Source organism: Euprymna scolopes, chromosome 3 (genome assembly GCF_053919585.1).
Source record: "Euprymna scolopes isolate OS-2025 chromosome 3, ASM5391958v1, whole genome shotgun sequence".
In the NCBI taxonomy this organism is placed as follows: domain Eukaryota; kingdom Metazoa; phylum Mollusca; class Cephalopoda; order Sepiida; family Sepiolidae; genus Euprymna; species Euprymna scolopes.
The window spans coordinates 79,699,608-79,724,859 of NC_136484.1; the positions used below are offsets into that span (position 1 = coordinate 79,699,608).

At 34.5% G+C, this 25,252-nt stretch overlaps 1 protein-coding gene across 6 annotated transcripts in view; it reads left to right on the top strand.

The window, feature by feature from the left end:
• The window catches only part of LOC145256465 (serine/threonine-protein kinase Nek8-like), a 453,710-nt gene that overhangs the window by 224,091 nt on the left and 204,367 nt on the right, over positions 1-25,252 (top strand). For all 6 annotated transcript variants that reach the window (XM_080115404.1, XM_080115411.1, XM_080115420.1 and 3 more), the window contains 2 exons: positions 8,856-8,932; positions 11,479-11,596. In XM_080115404.1, the coding sequence (XP_079971530.1) occupies positions 8,856-8,932; positions 11,479-11,596 (195 nt within the window). The remainder of the gene's footprint in view (positions 1-8,855; positions 8,933-11,478; positions 11,597-25,252) is intronic.

A 25,252-nucleotide genomic window follows, 5' to 3' on the forward strand; every position in this document is an offset into this window, starting at 1 on the left:
AGCCACCGGTATCTCCCTGCATTATACAATCACCGGTCACCACCCTAACATCGATCTGCCAACACTTCACAGAAAGGAAGTCCAGGGCGATGACCCAGGAGCATATGGCTATGCAAGTCAATGCCCTAGTAATACAGGTTCACCACCACGTCGCCAATGACAAAGCTGATCACAAAATAGAGAACAGCGTAATACAATTCACTTACAAGAACCTGCTCCAAGTAGGAGACAAGGTGGTACTCCACCTGACACAATAAGCCACGGCCCAATCATCCCAGCTGCAATACAATCACCAAGACAAACAACATGATGTGTCAAGTCCAAGACGAAAACAGCATGACAACCTGGATACACTGTTCCCATATCCAACGTATAGCTCCATGTCCACCTCACCTTTCTATCACAAATCTCCCACCCACACTTTGCGATGTCAACAAACATCCTTTGAACAACCCCACATGCAACTCCAATGAGAATCAGACACCACCCTCACACGTCGACCAACCCAGGAAAATTCCAGCAAGAATGGCAAAGAGTACAACTCCCCACATGCTTCAGAGACGTTATGTAATATGATTGTTATGTAATATGATTGTTATGTAATATGATTGTTATGTAATATGATCCTTATGTAATATGACCGATATGTAGAGATGTCATATAATATGACCGATATGTAGAGATGTCATATAATATGACCGATATGTAGAGATGTCATATAATATGACCGATATGTAGAGATGTCATATAATATGACCGATATGTAGAGATGTCATATAATATGACCGATATGTAGAGATGTCATATAATATGACCGATATGTAGAGATGTCATATAATATGACCGATATGTAGAGATGTCATATAATATGACCGATATGTAGAGATGTCATATAATATGACCGATATGTAGAGATGTCATATAATATGACCGATATGTAGAGATGTCATATAATATGATCGAGATGTAGAGATGTCATATAATATGACCGATATGTAGAGATGTCATATAATATGACCGATATGTAGAGATGTCATATAATATGACCGATATGTAGAGATGTCATATAATATGACCGATATGTAGAGATGTCATATAATATGACCGATATGTAGAGATGTCATATAATATGACCGATATGTAGAGATGTCATATAATATGACCGATATGTAGAGATGTCATATAATATGACCGATATGTAGAGATGTCATATAATATGATCGAGATGTAGAGATGTCATATAATATGACCGATATGTAGAGATGTCATATAATATGACCGATATGTAGAGATGTCATATAATATGACCGATATGTAGAGATGTCATATAATATGACCGATATGTAGAGATGTCATATAATATGACCGATATGTAGAGATGTCATATAATATGACCGATATGTAGAGATGTCATATAATATGACCGATATGTAGAGATGTCATATAATATGACCGATATGTAGAGATGTCATATAATATGACCGATATGTAGAGATGTCATATAATATGACCGATATGTAGAGATGTCATATAATATGATCGAGATGTAGAGATGTCATATAATATGATCGAGATGTAGAGATGTCATATAATATGACCGATATGTAGAGATGTCATATAATATGACCGATATGTAGAGATGTCATATAATATGACCGATATGTAGAGATGTCATATAATATGACCGATATGTAGAGATGTCATATAATATGACCGATATGTAGAGATGTCATATAATATGACCGATATGTAGAGATGTCATATAATATGACCGATATGTAGAGATGTCATATAATATGACCGATATGTAGAGATGTCATATAATATGACCGATATGTAGAGATGTCATATAATATGACCGATATGTAGAGATGTCATATAATATGACCGATATGTAGAGATGTCATATAATATGACCGATATGTAGAGATGTCATATAATATGATCGAGATGTAGAGATGTCATATAATATGACCGATATGTAGAGATGTCATATAATATGACCGATATGTAGAGATGTCATATAATATGACCGATATGTAGAGATGTCATATAATATGACCGATATGTAGAGATGTCATATAATATGACAGATATGTAGAGATGTCATATAATATGACCGATATGTAGAGATGTCATATAATATGACCGATATGTAGAGATGTCATATAATATGACCGATATGTAGAGATGTCATATAATATGACCGATATGTAGAGATGTCATATAATATGACCGATATGTAGAGATGTCATATAATATGACCGATATGTAGAGATGTCATATAATATGACCGATATGTAGAGATGTCATATAATATGACCGATATGTAGAGATGTCATATAATATGATCGAGATGTAGAGATGTCATATAATATGATCGAGATGTAGAGATGTCATATAATATGACCGATATGTAGAGATGTCATATAATATGACCGATATGTAGAGATGTCATATAATATGACCGATATGTAGAGATGTCATATAATATGACCGATATGTAGAGATGTCATATAATATGACCGATATGTAGAGATGTCATATAATATGACCGATATGTAGAGATGTCATATAATATGACCGATATGTAGAGATGTCATATAATATGACCGATATGTAGAGATGTCATATAATATGACCGATATGTAGAGATGTCATATAATATGATCGAGATGTAGAGATGTCATATAATATGATCGAGATGTAGAGATGTCATATAATATGACCGATATGTAGAGATGTCATATAATATGACCGATATGTAGAGATGTCATATAATATGACCGATATGTAGAGATGTCATATAATATGACCGATATGTAGAGATGTCATATAATATGACCGATATGTAGAGATGTCATATAATATGACCGATATGTAGAGATGTCATATAATATGACCGATATGTAGAGATGTCATATAATATGACCGATATGTAGAGATGTCATATAATATGACCGATATGTAGAGATGTCATATAATATGACCGATATGTAGAGATGTCATATAATATGACCGATATGTAGAGATGTCATATAATATGACCGATATGTAGAGATGTCATATAATATGACCGATATGTAGAGATGTCATATAATATGACCGATATGTAGAGATGTCATATAATATGACCGATATGTAGAGATGTCATATAATATGACCGATATGTAGAGATGTCATATAATATGACCGATATGTAGAGATGTCATATAATATGACCGATATGTAGAGATGTCATATAATATGACCGATATGTAGAGATGTCATATAATATGACCGATATGTAGAGATGTCATATAATATGATCGAGATGTAGAGATGTCATATAATATGATCGAGATGTAGAGATGTCATATAATATGACCGATATGTAGAGATGTCATATAATATGACCGATATGTAGAGATGTCATATAATATGACCGATATGTAGAGATGTCATATAATATGACCGATATGTAGAGATGTCATATAATATGACCGATATGTAGAGATGTCATATAATATGACCGATATGTAGAGATGTCATATAATATGACCGATATGTAGAGATGTCATATAATATGACCGATATGTAGAGATGTCATATAATATGACCGATATGTAGAGATGTCATATAATATGACCGATATGTAGAGATGTCATATAATATGACCGATATGTAGAGATGTCATATAATATGACCGATATGTAGAGATGTCATATAATATGACCGATATGTAGAGATGTCATATAATATGATCGAGATGTAGAGATGTCATATAATATGACCGATATGTAGAGATGTCATATAATATGACCGATATGTAGAGATGTCATATAATATGACCGATATGTAGAGATGTCATATAATATGACCGATATGTAGAGATGTCATATAATATGACCGATATGTAGAGATGTCATATAATATGACCGATATGTAGAGATGTCATATAATATGACCGATATGTAGAGATGTCATATAATATGACCGATATGTAGAGATGTCATATAATATGACCGATATGTAGAGATGTCATATAATATGACCGATATGTAGAGATGTCATATAATATGACCGATATGTAGAGATGTCATATAATATGACCGATATGTAGAGATGTCATATAATATGACCGATATGTAGAGATGTCATATAATATGATCGAGATGTAGAGATGTCATATAATATGACCGATATGTAGAGATGTCATATAATATGACCGATATGTAGAGATGTCATATAATATGACCGATATGTAGAGATGTCATATAATATGACCGATATGTAGAGATGTCATATAATATGATCGAGATGTAGAGATGTCATATAATATGACCGATATGTAGAGATGTCATATAATATGACCGATATGTAGAGATGTCATATAATATGACCGAGATGTAGAGATGTCATATAATATGACCGATATGTAGAGATGTCATATAATATGATCGAGATGTAGAGATGTCATATAATATGATCGAGATGTAGAGATGTCATATAATATGATCGAGATGTAGAGATGTCATATAATATGACCGATATGTAGAGATGTCATATAATATGACCGATATGTAGAGATGTCATATAATATGACCGATATGTAGAGATGTCATATAATATGACCGATATGTAGAGATGTCATATAATATGACCGATATGTAGAGATGTCATATAATATGACCGATATGTAGAGATGTCATATAATATGACCGATATGTAGAGATGTCATATAATATGACCGATATGTAGAGATGTCATATAATATGATCGAGATGTAGAGATGTCATATAATATGACCGATATGTAGAGATGTCATATAATATGACCGATATGTAGAGATGTCATATAATATGACCGATATGTAGAGATGTCATATAATATGACCGATATGTAGAGATGTCATATAATATGATCGAGATGTAGAGATGTCATATAATATGACCGATATGTAGAGATGTCATATAATATGACCGATATGTAGAGATGTCATATAATATGACCGAGATGTAGAGATGTCATATAATATGACCGATATGTAGAGATGTCATATAATATGATCGAGATGTAGAGATGTCATATAATATGATCGAGATGTAGAGATGTCATATAATATGATCGAGATGTAGAGATGTCATATAATATGACCGAGATGTAGAGATGTCATATAATATGATCGAGATGTAGAGATGTCATATAATATGATCGAGATGTAGAGATGTCATATAATATGATCGAGATGTAGAGATGTCATATAATATGATCGAGATGTAGAGATGTCATATAATATGATCGAGATGTAGAGATGTCATATAATATGATCGAGATGTAGAGATGTCATATAATATGATCGAGATGTAGAGATGTCATATAATATGATCGAGATGTAGAGATGTCATATAATATGATCGAGATGTAGAGATGTCATATAATATGATCGAGATGTAGAGATGTCATATAATATGATCGAGATGTAGAGATGTCATATAATATGATCGAGATGTAGAGATGTCATATAATATGATCGAGATGTAGAGATGTCATATAATATGATCGAGATGTAGAGATGTCATATAATATGATCGAGATGTAGAGATGTCATATAATATGATCGAGATGTAGAGATGTCATATAATATGATCGAGATGTAGAGATGTCATATAATATGATCGAGATGTAGAGATGTCATATAATATGATCGAGATGTAGAGATGTCATATAATATGATCGAGATGTAGAGATGTCATATAATATGATCGAGATGTAGAGATGTCATATAATATGATCGAGATGTAGAGATGTCATATAATATGATCGAGATGTAGAGATGTCATATAATATGATCGAGATGTAGAGATGTCATATAATATGATCGAGATGTAGAGATGTCATATAATATGATCGAGATGTAGAGATGTCATATAATATGATCGAGATGTAGAGATGTCATATAATATGATCGAGATGTAGAGATGTCATATAATATGATCGAGATGTAGAGATGTCATATAATATGATCGAGATGTAGAGATGTCATATAATATGATCGAGATGTAGAGATGTCATATAATATGATCGAGATGTAGAGATGTCATATAATATGATCGAGATGTAGAGATGTCATATAATATGATCGAGATGTAGAGATGTCATATAATATGATCGAGATGTAGAGATGTCATATAATATGATCGAGATGTAGAGATGTCATATAATATGATCGAGATGTAGAGATGTCATATAATATGATCGAGATGTAGAGATGTCATGTAATATGATCGAGATGTAGAGATGTCATGTAATATGATCGAGATGTAGAGATGTCATGTAATATGATCGAGATGTAGAGATGTCATATAATATGATCGAGATGTAGAGATGTCATATAATATGATCGAGATGTAGAGATGTCATATAATATGATCGAGATGTAGAGATGTCATATAATATGATCGAGATGTAGAGATGTCATATAATATGATCGAGATGTAGAGATGTCATATAATATGATCGAGATGTAGAGATGTCATATAATATGATCGAGATGTAGAGATGTCATATAATATGATCGAGATGTAGAGACGTTATGTAATATGATCGAGATGTAGAGACGTCATATAATATGATCGAGATGTAGAGATGTCATGTAATATGATCGAGATGTAGAGATGTCATATAATATGATCGAGATGTAGAGATGTCATATAATATGATCGAGATGTAGAGATGTCATATAATATGATCGAGATGTAGAGATGTCATATAATATGATCGAGATGTAGAGATGTCATATAATATGATCGAGATGTAGAGATGTCATATAATATGATCGAGATGTAGAGATGTCATATAATATGATCGAGATGTAGAGATGTCATATAATATGATCGAGATGTAGAGACGTTATGTAATATGATCGAGATGTAGAGACGTCATATAATATGATCGAGATGTAGAGATGTCATGTAATATGATCGAGATGTAGAGATGTCATATAATATGATCGAGATGTAGAGATGTCATATAATATGATCGAGATGTAGAGATGTCATGTAATATGATCGAGATGTAGAGATGTCATATAATATGATCGAGATGTAGAGATGTCATATAATATGATCGAGATGTAGAGATGTCATATAATATGATCGAGATGTAGAGATGTCATATAATATGATCGAGATGTAGAGATGTCATATAATATGATCGAGATGTAGAGATGTCATATAATATGATCGAGATGTAGAGATGTCATATAATATGATCGAGATGTAGAGATGTCATATAATATGATCGAGATGTAGAGACGTTATGTAATATGATCGAGATGTAGAGACGTCATATAATATGATCGAGATGTAGAGATGTCATATAATATGATCGAGATGTAGAGACGTCATGTAATATGATCGAGATGTAGAGATGTCATATAATATGATCGAGATGTAGAGACGTCATGTAATATGACCGATATGTAGAGATGTCATATAATATGATCGAGATGTAGAGATGTCATATAATATGATCGATATGTAGAGATGTCATATAATATGATCGAGATGTAGAGATGTCATATAATATGACCGATATGTAGAGATGTCATATAATATGATCGAGATGTAGAGATGTCATATAATATGATCGAGATGTAGAGATGTCATATAATATGATCGAGATGTAGAGATGTCATATAATATGATCGAGATGTAGAGATGTCATATAATATGATCGAGATGTAGAGACGTTATGTAATATGATCGAGATGTAGAGACGTCATGTAATATGATCGAGATGTAGAGACGTCATGTAATATGATCGAGATGTAGAGACGTCATGTAATATGATCGAGATGTAGAGACGTCATGTAATATGATCGAGATGTAGAGACGTCATGTAATATGATCGAGATGTAGAGACGTCATGTAATATGATCGAGATGTAGAGACGTCATGTAATATGATCGAGATGTAGAGACGTCATGTAATATGATCGAGATGTAGAGACGTCATGTAATATGATCGAGATGTAGAGACGTCATGTAATATGATCGAGATGTAGAGACGTCATGTAATATGATCGAGATGTAGAGACGTCATGTAATATGATCGAGATGTAGAGACGTCATGTAATATGATCGAGATGTAGAGACGTCATGTAATATGATCGAGATGTAGAGACGTCATGTAATATGATCGAGATGTAGAGACGTCATGTAATATGATCGAGATGTAGAGACGTCATGTAATATGATCGAGATGTAAAGACGTCATGTAATATGATCGAGATGTAGAGACGTCATGTAATATGATCGAGATGTAGAGACGTCATGTAATATGATCGAGATGTAGAGACGTCATGTAATATGATCGAGATGTAGAGACGTCATGTAATATGATTGAGATGTAGAGACGTCATGTAATATGATCGAGATGTAGAGACGTCATGTAATATGATCGAGATGTAGAGACGTCATGTAATATGATCGAGATGTAGAGACGTCATGTAATATGATCGAGATGTAGAGACGTCATGTAATATGATCGAGATGTGGGGGGGGGCATTGAATTTGAATTATACAGTCCACTGTTTCATAGTTGCATAGTTGCAATCAAGTCCTCAGCAAATATTTGTGTGATTGTGTCCCCCATTGATTTTTCTTGTGTCATACCTTCCTGTTGCATATACTTTATGACTGATTGAACTTTTGTTTTGTACATATTTAGACTTGTTCTTCCCTGTGTACATCTGAATTTGTTTTGTTTTCTAATAAGTGAAAGTTTTGCAATAACAAAAATGTTCAGCTATAGTTTTGTGAATCTTTGAATTTTTTGAAAAAATAAATGTTAATTTTCATAATTGCTTTGCAGATCGTGGAATTTTAATGACATTTGGAAGTGGTGCAAATGGATGTCTTGGGCATGGAAATTATAATGATATCACTCAAGTATGTTGTGACTAATAACATTAATATTTAAAGACACTTTTTTTTTTTCAATTGTTTTATCATTTTTTTGGGGGATAGAATGTCCTACCAGGTGCCAGACATTGACCCGTTCTCTTAGATATTCCAACTGAGAGATATTTTTAAGATTGTAACCATCCCTTTATGTGCATTTGTTTGTATCTCACTTGCGCCGGGTATATTTGGCAGTTAGTTTTTAGAATTTTTTTTATGAGTCTGGTTGCTTCTATAATTACTGGAATTATAGAGATCATTCTAAGGTTCCAATTTCATGTCATACATAAAACCTTGGTGTTTCGTTATCTTTTCCCTCTCAGCTCTGTTTAATTCAGCATCATTGTAGACACTAACTTCTACTAAGGTTGCTTCTTTCTCCTTGTCTCGTATCACTACATCAGGTTTAATAGCACTGTTTTCTAGGTATATAGCTATAGGAATTGCATAGTCATAATGAATGAGGTATGACTTATTTTGGACTATTCTTCCTAGTAGATATTTCCAGGACTTGCTGCCACATTCAGTATTCACCTTTTTACAGATGGTCTGTTGTGTTGCATTGTATAGTAATCATCCCCAATCGTAATGATGTTGTATGGTTCATACCCTCTACTTCTGTATGGCACAACCTGCACTTGTCATTGTGGAGCCCGCTTGTTTCCTTAAAGACATTAGTCATCAAGATTTGATCTTAGGCAGTCATTATAATCCTATCCTGATCATAGTAGAGCGATCCTTCTTTTAGCCAGTCTTATCTATATATTCTTGTGTCCAAAATATATTTGGCATGCTGCTGGTTGGCCTATTCTTTCATTTTTATTTTCTTTGCAATGGAAAATCTTGGTGTATTTTGGTGAGTCTATTGCTCTATTTCTCTAGCAGTGTTTGTATTTTTGTCTCATTTGTAAGACAGTCTTGAACAAAATGTTTGGTCAGCTTCATGATGGAGATTGTTCTGCTGGCTCTTGTTTCTTGATATTTATATATCATAATGATGTTTGGATCCTGGGAGCTCATCATTGTTATTCTTATTAGCCGGTGTCTACAAAACGGGCATGATGTTGATATTCAATTTCGGAGAAATCCATAAATCCTGCTCCTCTGAGTAGATACAACCTAGATAGCCACTGATGTATATTGTTATGTGTCAATATTTTGCTCATTTTAGTGTCTAGTTTGTTAATGTTCTTTTATGGCCAGTCAATAATTCCCAATCTGTATGTAATCACAGGCATGTATAGTTGGTAAATGGCACCTACTTCTAATGATGTGGTTTTAAGAATGTAACAAAATATCAAATATTAGGATCCCAAAACAATCTAGAAGAGAAAGAAATATTGTCGATCTGAAAAGGGAGTAAAAGTATTTGCAGACAAAATGGTTACATGCAGTAGTAGAAAAGAAAGATGAAAGCAATTGAAGATATTAAAAAAGGTTGCAAAATGAAATGAGGAAAGTAGATTACACCAGAAGAAAAGCAAAAGTTGTTGGAAGATTTTTATGAAATACCATATATGCAAAATGTTTTTTTTACAGAGAATAAGAGTATGAAACTGGAATGCTCTAGAGATGAACTGGAAATGCATCTAAAGTGATGTGGATAATGGACATGATGTATTGAAATAAAGATGTAGTAGATTGTTGACGCATTGTAGAAAGTATTTATTTGTTGAAAGAAAAAAGATTAAAAAATGGAAGAATTATTGTTGCTAAATATTGATGGCAAGATAATATTAGGTAATTTAAATAATTATGTATGGAAAAACAGATTTATCAATGAATCCATACAAAAAGTTGGAATACTAGAAGTCATTGAACATGTTTATGCAATATGGGAAAGTATAGAATAAAAAAAAATCAGAATGAAAATATGGTTATGGTATGATTAGGTTTTGCTAATGTATACATCCAGTACGACACATGATAATACTAAAAGCTATGAATTTATTTTGTATTTCGTAAGCAGTAATGAAATATGAACAATTCAGAATAGGATTTTCAACTAGAAGTTTTACAACAAATTGGCAAAGTTTAGAAGTGGGAATTGTTACACGTTGCACAACTTATGTCTTTAGTACTTGTTATAGAAATAATATGAGGAGCAACAGATTGCAGAAATATGCTACTTCCAGCATTTATGGATAATGTGACAGTTAAATCAGAAAATGTTGAAAGATTGGAGGAAGTTTTTCTTTCATTAGATGAATTGCTTCTCATTGCAATCCCCCATCTTTGTTATGTAGATTGTCACATTCTTCAAATCGATATATCCCATAGACTGTAGTAGATGGTAGTCCGTATCTCCTACAAGAACAGTAGTGTGTTTTGCATGCATAAGAACAGTTCTAATAAATGACCTTAAAGTGGTTACCTAGAACAGAGTTAATTTCCTACATAAGTGGGATGAATTGATTATCCTGTAGATTTCATCCCCATCACCAAAGATCTTTTTTCGCTCTCCACTACTGGGTAAGACCAAAGATCTTATTTTCAAGTAACAATTTTTTATAAATGTTAATATTTATTTTTAGGCAAAGATTGTGGAAGCTCTGCTTGGCTATGAAGTGAGTCATGTGTCGTGTGGTGCATCTCATGTTTTAGCTGTCACTAATGAGCACGAAGTATTCGCATGGGGACGAGGTGATAATGGTATGTATCATTCTAAATATGCATGAGATTGTCTGGAACCACAAAGTGGAAAATAAGGGATAAATTTATTTCTCAGCTAATTCTACAAGTTTTATTTTTATAAAAATAATTAAAATCTTTTTATTCATAAGAAAACAGGTTATAAAAAGTTAACCTTTTTTTATCTTAAAATTTTAGTATTAAAAAATATTATTTTACTAGCAGGACCCATTAACCGGCGTTGCCTGGTGGAAGCATCCCCTCCACCTTGTAAAAAGTTTAAGTACAGCTGTTGTAGGTATTGCCCAACCCCCCAACCCGCTAATGTTAAGAACAGCTTTTGGAATAGACACTCCCAACATCCTCATGGTAAGAATTGCTTTTGGAATGGACACTCCCAACCTATCCCTGTTAATAATGGTTTTCGGAATAGACATCCCATTTTGTGGGAGGCGGGTTATCAAAATATCTGCTCCAAAAGTAATCTTGATAATCGTTGTCATGATCCCCACGTGCAAATACTGTGAACCAACCTTGCAATTTTAAGTGTGCATTGTCAGTTGGAAAAAATGAAAATGTTGGATGCTTATCTATTTTTGGTTAGTGTTCTGAAATAATAATGTTATTATTTTGAAAGCCATTCTGAACATGTTAGAGGTGGGTGTTTTGTAAGTAATCTGTGCTTTCACCTTAAAATTTAATAATCACATGATTACATGTTCAATAATAACGTTATTAAATTTTACCTCTATAAAGTTTGTGAAGCATTTATAATATAGACAAATCGTTCATGTCCATGTTGACCTTTAAGATCTTCTTTTAGTTATAGAGTGTGCGTTGGTCAAAAAAAAAAAAACAGTAAAAAGAAAAGGGAAAGCCAGTAACTACATTGCCTGAAATCATCTATTAAGTATTAGCCTTTTTATAACACAAATTGGTCACAAATATGTAGGTACATATAAATGTTTTTTCTGTTTTCTAATAATTTTGCAATTGTAGTTTATAGAAAATATCTTTATGCTTAATCACCTTGATTTAACTCAAACAAAAAGTTATATTGCTTATTATGCAAAAAAGTACCTATTTGCGTACAATCATAACGCAGTATTTTTATTTAAACGCAAATAGGTCACAAATAACGTAGGATAATGACTTATTTGTGGACATTTTAAAAGTGATCTTCTTTTATAAAATGCAAGTAGGTCACTAATAATGTTGGTAAACGATAATTTTTAGCATAATAATTTCACAACTGTATTTTCTAGAAAATAATTTTGTCCTTAAAATGCAAACATGTTCCCAAAACCAAAATGCTGTAATTTACAAAATAATTTCGCAACAATTTTCAAAAAAATAATTTTGTGCGTGTGCATGTAGATTATCCCCATGATCATTTGTATAAAATATATTCATATAAATATTAATAATTCTCAAACAAGTATATTGAATAATAATCAAAAAACTATGTAATTGAAGACAATTGCACTGCGGTATTTGTTGTAAACAAACTATTTCCACTTAAAAATTAACTAAAGTTCGGTGTATAAGAAAAAAAAATAACGGCGTATAAGATAAAAAATAAAAAAAAGATAGCAATAGTTCTGTCCATATTTTTTATAAGAAAAGAAAACATAAACTTCTATGCATATTGCTTACATCCAGTACGACACATGATAATACTAAAAACTATGAATTTATTTTGTATTTCGTAAGCAGTAATGAAATATGAACAATTCAGAATAGGATTTTCAACTAGAAGTTTTACAACAAATTGGCAAAGTTTAGAAGTGGGAATTGTTACACGTTGCACAACTTATGTCTTTAGTACTTGTTATAGAAATAATATGAGGAGCAACAGATTGCAGAAATATGCTACTCCCAGCATTTATGGATAATGTGACAGTTAAATCAGAAAATGTTGAAAGATTGGAGGAAGTTTTTCTTTCATTAGATGAATTGCTTCTCATTGCAATCCCCCATCTTTGTTATGTAGATTGTCACATTCTTCAAATCGATATATCCCATAGACTGTAGTAGATGGTAGTCCGTATCTCCTACAAGAACAGTAGTGTGTTTTGCATGCATAAGAACAGTTCTAATAAATGACCTTAAAGTGGTTACCTAGAACAGAGTTAATTTCCTACATAAGTGGGATGAATTGATTATCCTGTAGATTTCATCCCCATCACCAAAGATCTTTTTTCGCTCTCCACTACTAGCAAAGAAAATGTTATGTCTAAAGTAAATAAAAAGTGTGTTATCTTGTTCAAAAATGTGTTTCTCTATTGTGCTCTCTCTTTGTCTCTCTCTCTCTCTCTCTCTCTCTGTCTGTACTGTATCTCTCTGTTTGCGTGTCTACCTCTATCTAGGTATCACTCTATCTGCCTCTCTCCCTATAAGTCTCTCTTATGGAGTCTGTGTATCTTTATGTGTCCATTTACAAAATATGTCATTCGCCTGTTGTTCTAGCAAACCTTGAATATTGTGATTATGTCTTGGTATTATTTTTTGCCAAAAACAATAAGTTTATGTAATAGACAACAGGTGTAGAAGTTAAGTAATATAGTGGGAAAAGCAAAATGTAACAGAAAAAAACGGTTGTTTATCGGCCATATTTTTTGACAGCCTGTGTGTTCGTTTATTTATTAATGTATCTATTCTTGAATAAGCGGGCGGAGAGGTAGCAATCAATGAGAATTGAAAGAAATATATATGGGAGAAATTATTTTGTATAGGAGTTTATAATTCAATTAAGAAGGGTGACTGGAGAACTGTAAAAATGTGTATATATCTTCCGGATGTAGACTGGTGGTAGTTTTGTATTGTTATCATAAAAGGGGGCACCGTGTGTGTGATCGGCTAAATGTTGCTGTCTATTTGTGATGTATTCATATCTAATTGTTCATATGCAGTTGTGTGTGTATGTGGTACATGTATTTTGGACATATCTTAACTTCATGCGTCGTTGATCTTGTCCACCTGGAATTCATCCTGTGTCTTGGAGGGGAGACTGGAAACCTGTTTTGGATGAATATTCATTCACTCCAAGACGATGATTGGTTTTATATAGTTTTTATTCACTGCAGATCGCAGAAGAATGGAAAGTGAATGTCTTTGCTTGCATGGTTCTTCCAAAGTCTTATTTTCACACACATCAGCATCCCCCCCAGTGAAGGGGAGGGGACGACTTGTTAAGCCGTCTGTTCTTCTAAATGTCCAAACCCAAACTCTCTGACTCCAGCTAACCTGATCACGTGACTCACATGCAGATCCGATCAGCTGACCCTCACTACCAGTAAAACGTGTCTACAGTATGATTTACCATATTTCTTTCGTTCGACCTGTTTCCTAACATTCCTTCCCCTCTTTTTTTATCAAAATGTATGGCGAAGACATACATTTTCTACTACCCACATTTACTAAGAAGGGAATACCTAAGCTCACCCCACTGGCAAAGAAAACTGTCATACCATTATCCAATAAATATTAACATCCAATAAATAAAATAACATCCACAAATAATATCATGTGGCGCAAATCCTTGTGTCCTCGAAAGTCAACAACTCCCTGTGACCACATGGTCTCCATCTTGCATCTTAGGATCATGCAGAGATCACAATAATCTCTCATCACAGCTATAACGCATTTCCATAAGCACATGACTCCTACAAGATAAAAGATAAAAGATAATGTTAATTACAAGAGCATTTTCCTATGTCTCCACCAAATTACGAATTCAGAGAAAAATCCCACAAAAAAACAAAACAAAAAAATTTCACAACCATCTCGAAAACTAGAATATATACCGACTGAACCCTTGACTCTTCCAAAACTTAAGAACTAGTTGACCCCATACTCATAACCCAGTAGTTTGTCTTTTTTTTTTTTTTCTATTTCTTACTTCGGTACTTGCTTGAATCTTATTTCTTTCTCTTTTTCCCAATTTTATTATTATTATTATTATTAATTAATGTTCTTACTTTTAAATTAATCATTATTTAAATAAACCTCACAAGGCAAAGATCACTCCTTCTCCATTCTGCGAAAAAAAATACATGTCAAAGAACAAGAAAAACCTGCACAATATTGATTCGAGAAAACATCAATAACATAAAAATAATAATAAAAAAAATTCCTTATAAGCATTCACAAAGTCTCATCTCACCAAGAATAAAATTCCAAATAACAAACACAGATTCGTGGAAACCTAAAACTGTCCACGTCATCAAATTCTGAGATCGGCTGCATCACCTTCACCATTTCACAGAATATCATCAAAAATAAAAAAAATAATTGTCGTTTACAAAAAATACATAGACATTTGCAATTAAAATATATAGTCGTTTCCAAAGAAAACGACTCACTTATAAACTTCCAGACAATCCTTCATCAAAACAAAAGTTCAACAACAAAATAACAGATCCATGGAAACTAAAATTGTCCACGTCACCAAAACTCTGGGGTTTTCTGAAAAAAAAAATCACCTTTTACTTATCTGAGTGATTATGATTATGGCCTCTTCTGCCATTTCTTCCTCTGCCCCCTATGCCATGTCAGGGGCATTCCATTTGCTCTCTGATGCTGGATTCCGCTCTGCCATATTGGAAAAACTTTCTTTTTCCAGGTCAGTAACCGTGACTGCCTCCAAGGCATGTAGCTTAACGGAAAATATCGGGATTTCCACACATGAATTTTTCCATGTTGATTCTACTCGAAATCAACAGAAATCCCAATCACCCATAGACAATAATTGTGTTTTTTTTTCTTAATCAAAAAAAGCATACATTTTAAAGTTTCATTATACAGTTTACATCAATTTACATACAATGAAGAACATTTTTCCACGACAGAAAAAAAAATTCCTAAGAAAAAACACCGTACAAATTGGAAAAAAAAAAAATTTCACATTGGCAGAAATTGTCCATTGTTTCACACAAAAAGAACACTGAGTTTTACAATTTACAATTGCGACACTTACACATTCTAAATTCCATAACCACCCCCTTAAGTAAGACACTCTATCAAAACCCCCAATACTAATGATTACTACAATACTATCTCATTGATTACTGTACACGCAATAACCCTTATCCCTGAGTGGCCTTCGGGCCTTGATAAGTGGTGACCCCCATGTAAAAAAAACAAAAACAAATTTGATTGACATGTTTCTGTGAAGGTGACGACAGGTCTTTTCAACCACACTGTAACTAAAATTCATGAGTTCTCTTCTATTTCTTTTGTTTTGTTTCTGTTTTTCACATTGTTTTTCTTCTCCGTGTTTGCAATTCATATTCAAAATCAACAATTGGTTATTTGTATGTCTGTTGATATATCTTTTTTTCCCTTATTTCTTCTATTTATTTTTTCTACACAGTAACATACTTTTTTTCTTTTTTTTTAACGTACCGTTCTTCCATTATTTTTCTACATCGATTTAGCATATAAATCTATCTATAATTTTAATGTGTCTTTTTCTTCAGAACCATTCCTTTCATTTTTTTTCCCCCGTTGTGTCTAAAAAAATTTTTTTTCACTATGGTAACCTCTAGGTTCGATTTTTCTTGTACGGATGCCTGGAACACGAGCACCAAAATGGAGTTTGTTGTATTGTTATCATAAAAGGGGCACCGTTGTGTGATCATCTAAATGTTGCTATTTGTGATATATTCATATCTAGTTGTTTATATGCAGTTGTGTGTGTGATACATGTATTTTGGACATACTTTATCTTCATGCGTCGTTAATCTTGTCCACCTGGAATTCATCTTGTTCTTGGAGGGGAGACTGGAACCTGTTTTGGACGAATATTCATTCACTCCAAGACAATGAATTGGTTTTATATAGTTTTTATTCACCTTCCAGATGTTGATCGCAGAAGAATGGAAAGTGAATTTCTTTGCTTGCACGGTTCTTCCAAAGTCTTAGTTTCACACACGTCAGCCCCCCCCTCCCTGTTCTTCTCTACGTCCCAACCCAAACTCTTTGACGCCAGCTAACCTGATCACGTGACTCACACGCAGATCCGATCAGCTGACCCTCACTGCCAGTAAAACGTGTCTACAATATGATTTACCATATTTCTTTCTTATGTTCGACCTATTTCCTAACAGTAGGAAGAGTACTGTAGATGGAGAGGAAAAAATGAGTACTACTTTCTCTGTAGATGAGGGCAATTGTCATGATGCCCCTCCTAAGATGCAATGTAGGGTTTTAATCTAACGAATAAATGTGTCTATAACGGTAATCAAAAGTTAGATAAGATGGCTGCTAATAGTTTAGATAGAATAAATCTGTATGTGGCATCTGTTGTTATAAACCTATGGTATTTTGGTCCAGAGGGGAAAACTGTGTCTTATTTTATATAGGGATAAATATAGATTTTATTAATGAGAGAACAAGGTATTTCGTTCCATCCACAATGATGACAAAAGTAACTCTTTGTACAAATGCAGAGACTTGCTATAACAGCTTAACTTCATTCTGTAAGGCCTATAAATGAATGAGGATCACCAACTCAAGAAATCTCCTATGCCACTGGAGTAAAAATGCATCTCCTATGCCACTGGGGTAAAAATGCATCTCCTATGCCACTGGGGTAAAAATGCATCTGTCTGCAAAAGAATTTTATTTTCATCTCTGCATCTCTAGTAACAAACCTCAGTTTATTTTGGACCTAACTAAATTGTCACTAAAAATAGCATGGAAAATGAATAACCCTCACTCTTTTTAAAAGGGAAAATAATTATTCCAACCAGTCACTTTTAATCAGCACAGTCGAGGCTTATATATCAATTTAGGAAGGAAAGGCAAATTTATCAAGATCTCCTCTTTTGACATAGTTCATTGCTGGATGTTTTGAAAAGGGGCTGACATTATGATAGGAGTGTATATATAAATCAAATTCGTCAATTCAAATGTTTACATAGTTGGGAGTTCCTTGCAAATCATGACTCTCATTTTCGTTATATTCATCATTTAGAAAATTACTGATAGAGAGTACTGCATTGATCCAAGCATCATGACCAATGTAAAATAACTAGTTGACAGATAATGCAGAGAGTAACAATCTAAGACTAGTGAATTAAATCATGTAAGAATTCTTTTCCAGCTTATGATCTCTTCTGCTGTCTCCAGTTTTAATAACTGAATCACGTGTTGCATTCTCAATGTTTTTGTTGGATGAACAGCTTTGCATCAACTTTAAGTTGAAAAGTTTGCAATTTTTACTGTATTTCTTTTACAAAAATATGATTAACATCGATGGTGTGGATGCTTCTATCCTTTGTTTTGGGGGAAGGGTTAGGGTTAAATAGTAAGTTGTCAGTATTTTTGGGTATCTCAGCTCAGAGAAGAGTGGCTTTTTTCCTCTCTTTATCTTCTTTTGTTTCTTTTTTTCTTCCTTTCTTAATCTTTTCTTCTTTTTTCGATCTTCCTCTTCCTGTCTTGCCTCCTCTCCTTGTTTTCTCTGAAACTTAATGATTTATCAAGTAGGTAAGGGAAGTAAAAAGTTTTTGCTTTATCAAAGTTTGCCATTCATTCCATATACAAAGTTGAAGTCTTTTTCTTAATTTTGAAGCTATGAATTGTACTTTTTTTAGGTATATATTTTTTATTTTCCATAATGTATACGAGAACACAAAAGAAAAACAAAAAATTAGGCACAAAGCCACTCAAAAATTGAGGAGAGATGGTCACCCTCATCACTGCACCTTTGCTTGTCTATGCTGATCCAAACAAAAATTCTCATTCACCACAATACCGGGGGGTCGTCCTACTTAAGATTTTCAAATCATATTGTGAGTGTGTGTGGGTGTTTTTTAACAAACAATAAAATAAATTTATAAACATAGAATGATATAAAAAGTCGTTTGTTTTATTTCATTGGCTTTGGGGTTAGGGAAAAAGACGACCAAAAAATAAAATCAAAATGTGAGTAAGACCCTCCCAACCATCTAAAGAAGCCCACTGTTTGCTGGCTTGGTGTGGGCCGAAAACAAGCAGATCGCTCTCTACATGGGGCTAAATTCTAGGCAGGATCAAAGACACTGGGGTTAGGAGGGTGGTATGTCAAATTGCTCACTTATCACTTATTGGGGTGGCTGAGGACGAAAAAAAAAATTGTGGTGAGGGCATCTTGGAAGTTTTCTATGGGGGAGGGAGCGGGCCATTCACTCGGCTAGCTAAGAACCTAGTCTGAGTAATTGTTTTTAGGGGTCTGGAATCTGATAGGATCTGGAACTGTGTGCTTCTACACACACAGACTCGCTATCTTTATCCATCTTCAGTCACAGGCCTTGGAATCTTTTCCTATCACATCTGATCTTTACTTTCAGCTGGTTCTTGAAGAAGGGGACCAGAACCTGATCAGCAAAAGATTCAATCCCGCGCTACTCTTGCACTTTCAACCATATCACCATTCTGGCCATGGCCAGGATCACAAGAAACATTCATCTCTCCCTGTTACAAAAGGGAGGGAGAAGAAGAGGATTTGACTTGGACACTTTACTTGAGGGATACTGGTACCCTGGTGATGACGTGTCCATTTTACTAATGAAGAGAAGAAGTTTACGACGATGAGAGAGAGAGAGATATTACGAGTGTTAAGAGACGAGAGAACGGGACCCAACATCCCTTAAACCGTTTGTCTAGTGGTTAGGACGCTTGTTGTGTATTTATGTGTTTGAATTAAAGAAGTTCATACCTGGTTCCGCTGCTCTGGGAGAGTCTTCATCTGGGTGGAGCTCTCTTGCTGTTTTCGCCGGAATACACAAGATGAAGACAGATGTTGGGTTTTCAACGCTTTATTCTCCCAGGCATGATCTGCAGATGCCGCCATCGATGGTCTCCACTGTGGGTACCTACCACGTCCCACGTCTGGGGCGCGCATCTCCCCCCTTACTTAGGAGAGAACCATTTTAGACTTCTGCTCGGCTCGGCATTTTCTGAGAGACTCTACGTTTCACCAACCTTGCCACGTAGCATCACATGACATCCGGTTAGATGAAACGTCACTTCCTGCAACGTGGATTAACTACAAAAATATCTCTCTGACCTCCCACCTTCTCCCTCTCTCTCTCGATCTACTATCTAATAGAGACACAGAGAGAAAAAATAGAGAGAGTATGAAAGAGCCAGAGAGAGAGAGAGAGAGAGGAGAGATGCTCTAACATTCCTCCACCCCTTTTTTATCAAAATGTATGGCAAAGCCATACATTTTTAATAACTAACTAACTAAACTAAGGAGGGAATACATACGCTACCCGCTGGCAAGAAGACTGTCCTACGATAAATCGATAAACTCAAAATTAAATAAATACAACAATAAAACTGCCATGTAGCGCTACCCTGCGCTCTTCAAGGTCAAACTCCTTTATGACCCCATAGCTTCTTCGTACCCATCTCGGGACTTCCAGAGCATCCTTTGCTCCCGGTCGACACTACTCGTGGTCAATAATTTCACGGCTCCTAGCCGAACAACAATAAAACACAAAATCGAGGTCCATCTGCCTCCTACTTACATCTCAGGATTTACGGACAATCTTCTTTACTCCTAGGTAGCACAAAAACAAAAAAAAATCCCATCCCAAACCTTCACCATTTCACATCAAATGTTCTTAATTAATTTACCTCCTCTATGACTATACTTAATTGGTCCAAGTGTAATCAAGTCGGTTTTATTTATTCTACCCCATTTACCCCCCGTGTGGTCAACACACAATGGACACGTCCTCTGACTGTCCATATTAGTTACAGAGATCGCCCATTTCTCTATAACTATCTCGTGCTTCCCTGAGCACCTACCAAAATATGGATTTTTTATTTTTTTTATTTATTACGAGGACGTTCTGTACCGCCCTCCACCGAATTACGCATCCGGAACAAAAAAAAATCTGTCGAAACTACAAGAACAAAACAACAAACAAAAAATATGCATACATGACCACCTCGAAACTAGAATAAATATCGACTGACTTCCTGACCTCATTACTCATAATCCAGCAAACCGTCTGCCTGTCCAACTACTGTATTTCGATTTAAAAAAAATCCTTATTCCTTATTCTTTTGTCTTCCGACATCATCCCATTTTAAAAATTCTCATTTATGTTTTCCTTGCATAATCCCGTTAGCTCAAAAATTATTATTGATAATTGATATACCTCTATCCTGTCATCATCTTATTTTTAAAAAATTAAATTACATTGACACAACGTGGCAAGACCATCAATGCCCCCATTTGCTATACAAATACAAGATAACAAAAATACAGAAAAAAAATACAGAAAAATACACATGGCAACTCAATAATACTTAACAATATTCAATAATACTTAATTAATATATACTTAATTAATTCACTTATAACTAACAACTTTCAGCAAAGTTCAACAAAATTATCACTGATCAAATTGTCCACATAAGCAAAGTTCAAGGGTTTTCTGAAACTAAAAAAAAAATCATTATTCTTTTACAATTAACCACAGAATTAATTAAAAAGTTCCGCTTCTATTCTATTCATATAATTATAATTTACTTAAAATTAATCCGGAGGGATGCCACATCATCAACCTGATTTTTATTTATCACCTAATACTTTCGACAATAGTGTAATTTCTTCTTTTTTTTTTCAAATCTAAAATGAGATCTTGCTATTCCGAATGCATTTAAAAGTTCACTGTCCCTTATTTTTGTAACACTTTGCTAAATTCAACAATGTCAAATGACTGACAGGTTTATAAACTGTGGACAACCTTGATGTCATTTTGCCTCAACAAATGTTCGTTTTTGTTGTCGTCTATTTAAATATATATATATATACATTTTTTTTTCTTTCTCTGTGTTTTCAATTCTTTCTGTGTTTTTCAATTTCCACAGTTTTTATTTTTAATATGGTAAATTAATTTTCTTTTCTCTTCTGTTTTTCAATCGTTTTCAAAGTTCACAGCGTATTTTTAATTTTGGAGTTTAATTTTCTTCTAAATGTGTATGGTATTCTTCATGCCTTTGCTATCTTTTTCAACACATAACTGAATCATTTTTTCTTCTTCTTCTTTCCTCTCTCTCTATCTTTCTCTCTCTCTACCCTTTTTTCACTGTTCTTCCTTTATTCTCTTTTTTCTCTTCATTTTCACTGTTCTTTCTTTATTCTCTTTTTCTCTTTATTTTCACTATTCTTTCTTTTTATTCCACTGTCTCTTCTCTGTTTTTTTCTCCCTCCTTTTTCCTCAATTTCTCTTCTTGTCTTTATTTTTCCTCGTTATCTCTTTTTCTCGTTATGTCCGTGGCAATCCAGGTTTCGATATATGCCACATGCGGGGGCAAGAAGGTCAACGGCACCAAATAACAGATATGTTACATAAGGGAGGGAGAAGAAGAGGATTTGACTTGGACACTTTACTTGAGGGATACTGGTACCCTGGTGATGACGTGTCCATTTTACTAATGAAGAGAAGAAGTTTACAACGATGAGAGAGAGAGAGATATTACGAGTGTTAAGAGACGAGAGAACGGGACCCAACATCCCTTAAACCATTTGTCTAGTGGTTAGGACGCTTGTTGTGTATTTATGTGTTTGAATTAAAGAAGTTCATACCTGGTTCCGCTGCTCTGGGAGAGTCTTCATCTGGGTGGAGCTCTCTTGCTGTTTTCGCCGGAATACACAAGATGAAGACAGATGTTGGGTTTTCAACGTTTTATTCTCCCAGGCATGATCTGCAGATGCCGCCATCGATGGTCTCCACTGTGGGTACCTACCACGTCCCACGTCTGGGGCGCGCATCTCCCCCCTTACTTAGGAGAGAACCATTTTAGACTTCTGCTCGGCTCGGCATTTTCTGAGAGACTCTACGTTTCACCAACCTTGCCACGTAGCATCACATGACATCCGGTTAGATGAAACGTCACTTCCTGCAACGTGGATTAACTACAAAAATATCTCTCTGACCTCCCACCCTCTCCCTCTCTCTCTCGATCTACTATCTAATAGAGACACAGAGAGAAAAAATAGAGAGAGTATGAAAGAGCCAGAGAGAGAGAGAGGAGAGATGCTCTTTAACATCCCTGTCCCACAAGGCTCAGCGCTGTGAATGACGTAGGACACAACCAGCAGGCAAGGCTACTCGGAATCGATGTGAGCCATCACCTTATTGACATACACCTGGTACCATCTTAGTCCGCTGCATTCAAAGAACGCATGTTCCAGCGTTTCCCCGGCTGGGGTCCTGCAATGGGAACACCCGGACAACTTCACTAGTCCAGCACTTTTCAATATGGCATTAAGGGACAATGCATTTCGGGCCAATTGCCAGGTCAAGGAAAACTCAGAGTTGCTGAGATGACTCGAACCTGGCGCCCAGCTTCACCTCCTCCTTCGACAACCCCAAACACTCGACGAGTAGGTTATCAGCGACCCCCTTCACTAATTCCTTTTAGAGTTCCTTTCTAGTGAGCTGTGAAAGGTGCTAGACCTTAGGAGGTTCCTTAGCATGGCCTTACACTCTCTCAAGGATCTGAACCAGGTGGCCGTCGAGCTGAAGGGAGCAGGAAGGCAGTCGGCACCTCTCCAGGCCCCCAACCACAGACTGGTCGACTTTCTACAGTTGATTTTGGCCCCCATGGTCTTTTTGTACTGTGTGAGCAATTCTGTCAACCCCTCAATGTCTGGGATGCTTACATAAATACTTTGATGTCATCAATGAACGCAGAAACTCTGGCTCTCAATCCACCAGGTAGAGCGATCCCGTGTAGGACTGGACTTGCCTCTCTACGCTTCAGCTTGCAAACAGCAGCTCCAACACTGTGTTCAAATGCTATTTAATAGCGAAAATATTAATTTCATTTGCCTAAAATTTGAAAATAATTGGATAAAAACTTTTTATGCTAGAGTCGTTAGAAATACTGACAAGTACATATAAACATGAGAATTTTGATGCGTCAATCTGTAAATTTTGATGCGTCAATCTGTAAATTTTGATGCGTCAATCTATAAATTTTGATGCGTCAATCTGTAAATATTGATGCGTCAATCTGTAAATTTTGATGCGTCAATCTGTAAATTTTGATGCGTCAATCTGTAAATTTTGATGCGTCAATCTGTAAATTTTGATGGGTCAATCTGTAAATTTTGATGCGTCAATCTGTAATTTTTGATGCGTCAATCTATAAATTTTGATGCGTCAATCTGTAAATTTTGATGCGTCAATGTAAATTTTGATGCGTCAATCTGTAAATTTTGATGCGTCAATCTGTAAATTTTGATGCGTCAATCAGTAAATTTTGATGCGTCAATCTGTAAATTTTGATGCGTCAATCTATAAATTTTGATGCGTCAATCTGTAAATTTTGATGCGTCAATCTGTAAATTTTGATGCGTCAATCTGTAAATTTTGATGCGTCAATCTTTAAATTTTGATGCGTCAATATTTAAATTTCGATGTGTCAATCTGTAAATTTCGATGTGTCAATATGTAAATTTTGATGCGTCAATCTGTAAATTTTGATGCGTCAATCTGTAAATTTTGATGCATCTATCTATAAATTTTGATGCGTCAATCTATAAATTTTGATGCGTCAATCTGTAAATTTTGATGAGTCAATCTATAAATTTTGATGCGTCAATCTATAAATTTTGATGCGTCAATCTGTAAATTTTGATGCGTCAATCTGTAAATTTTGATGCGT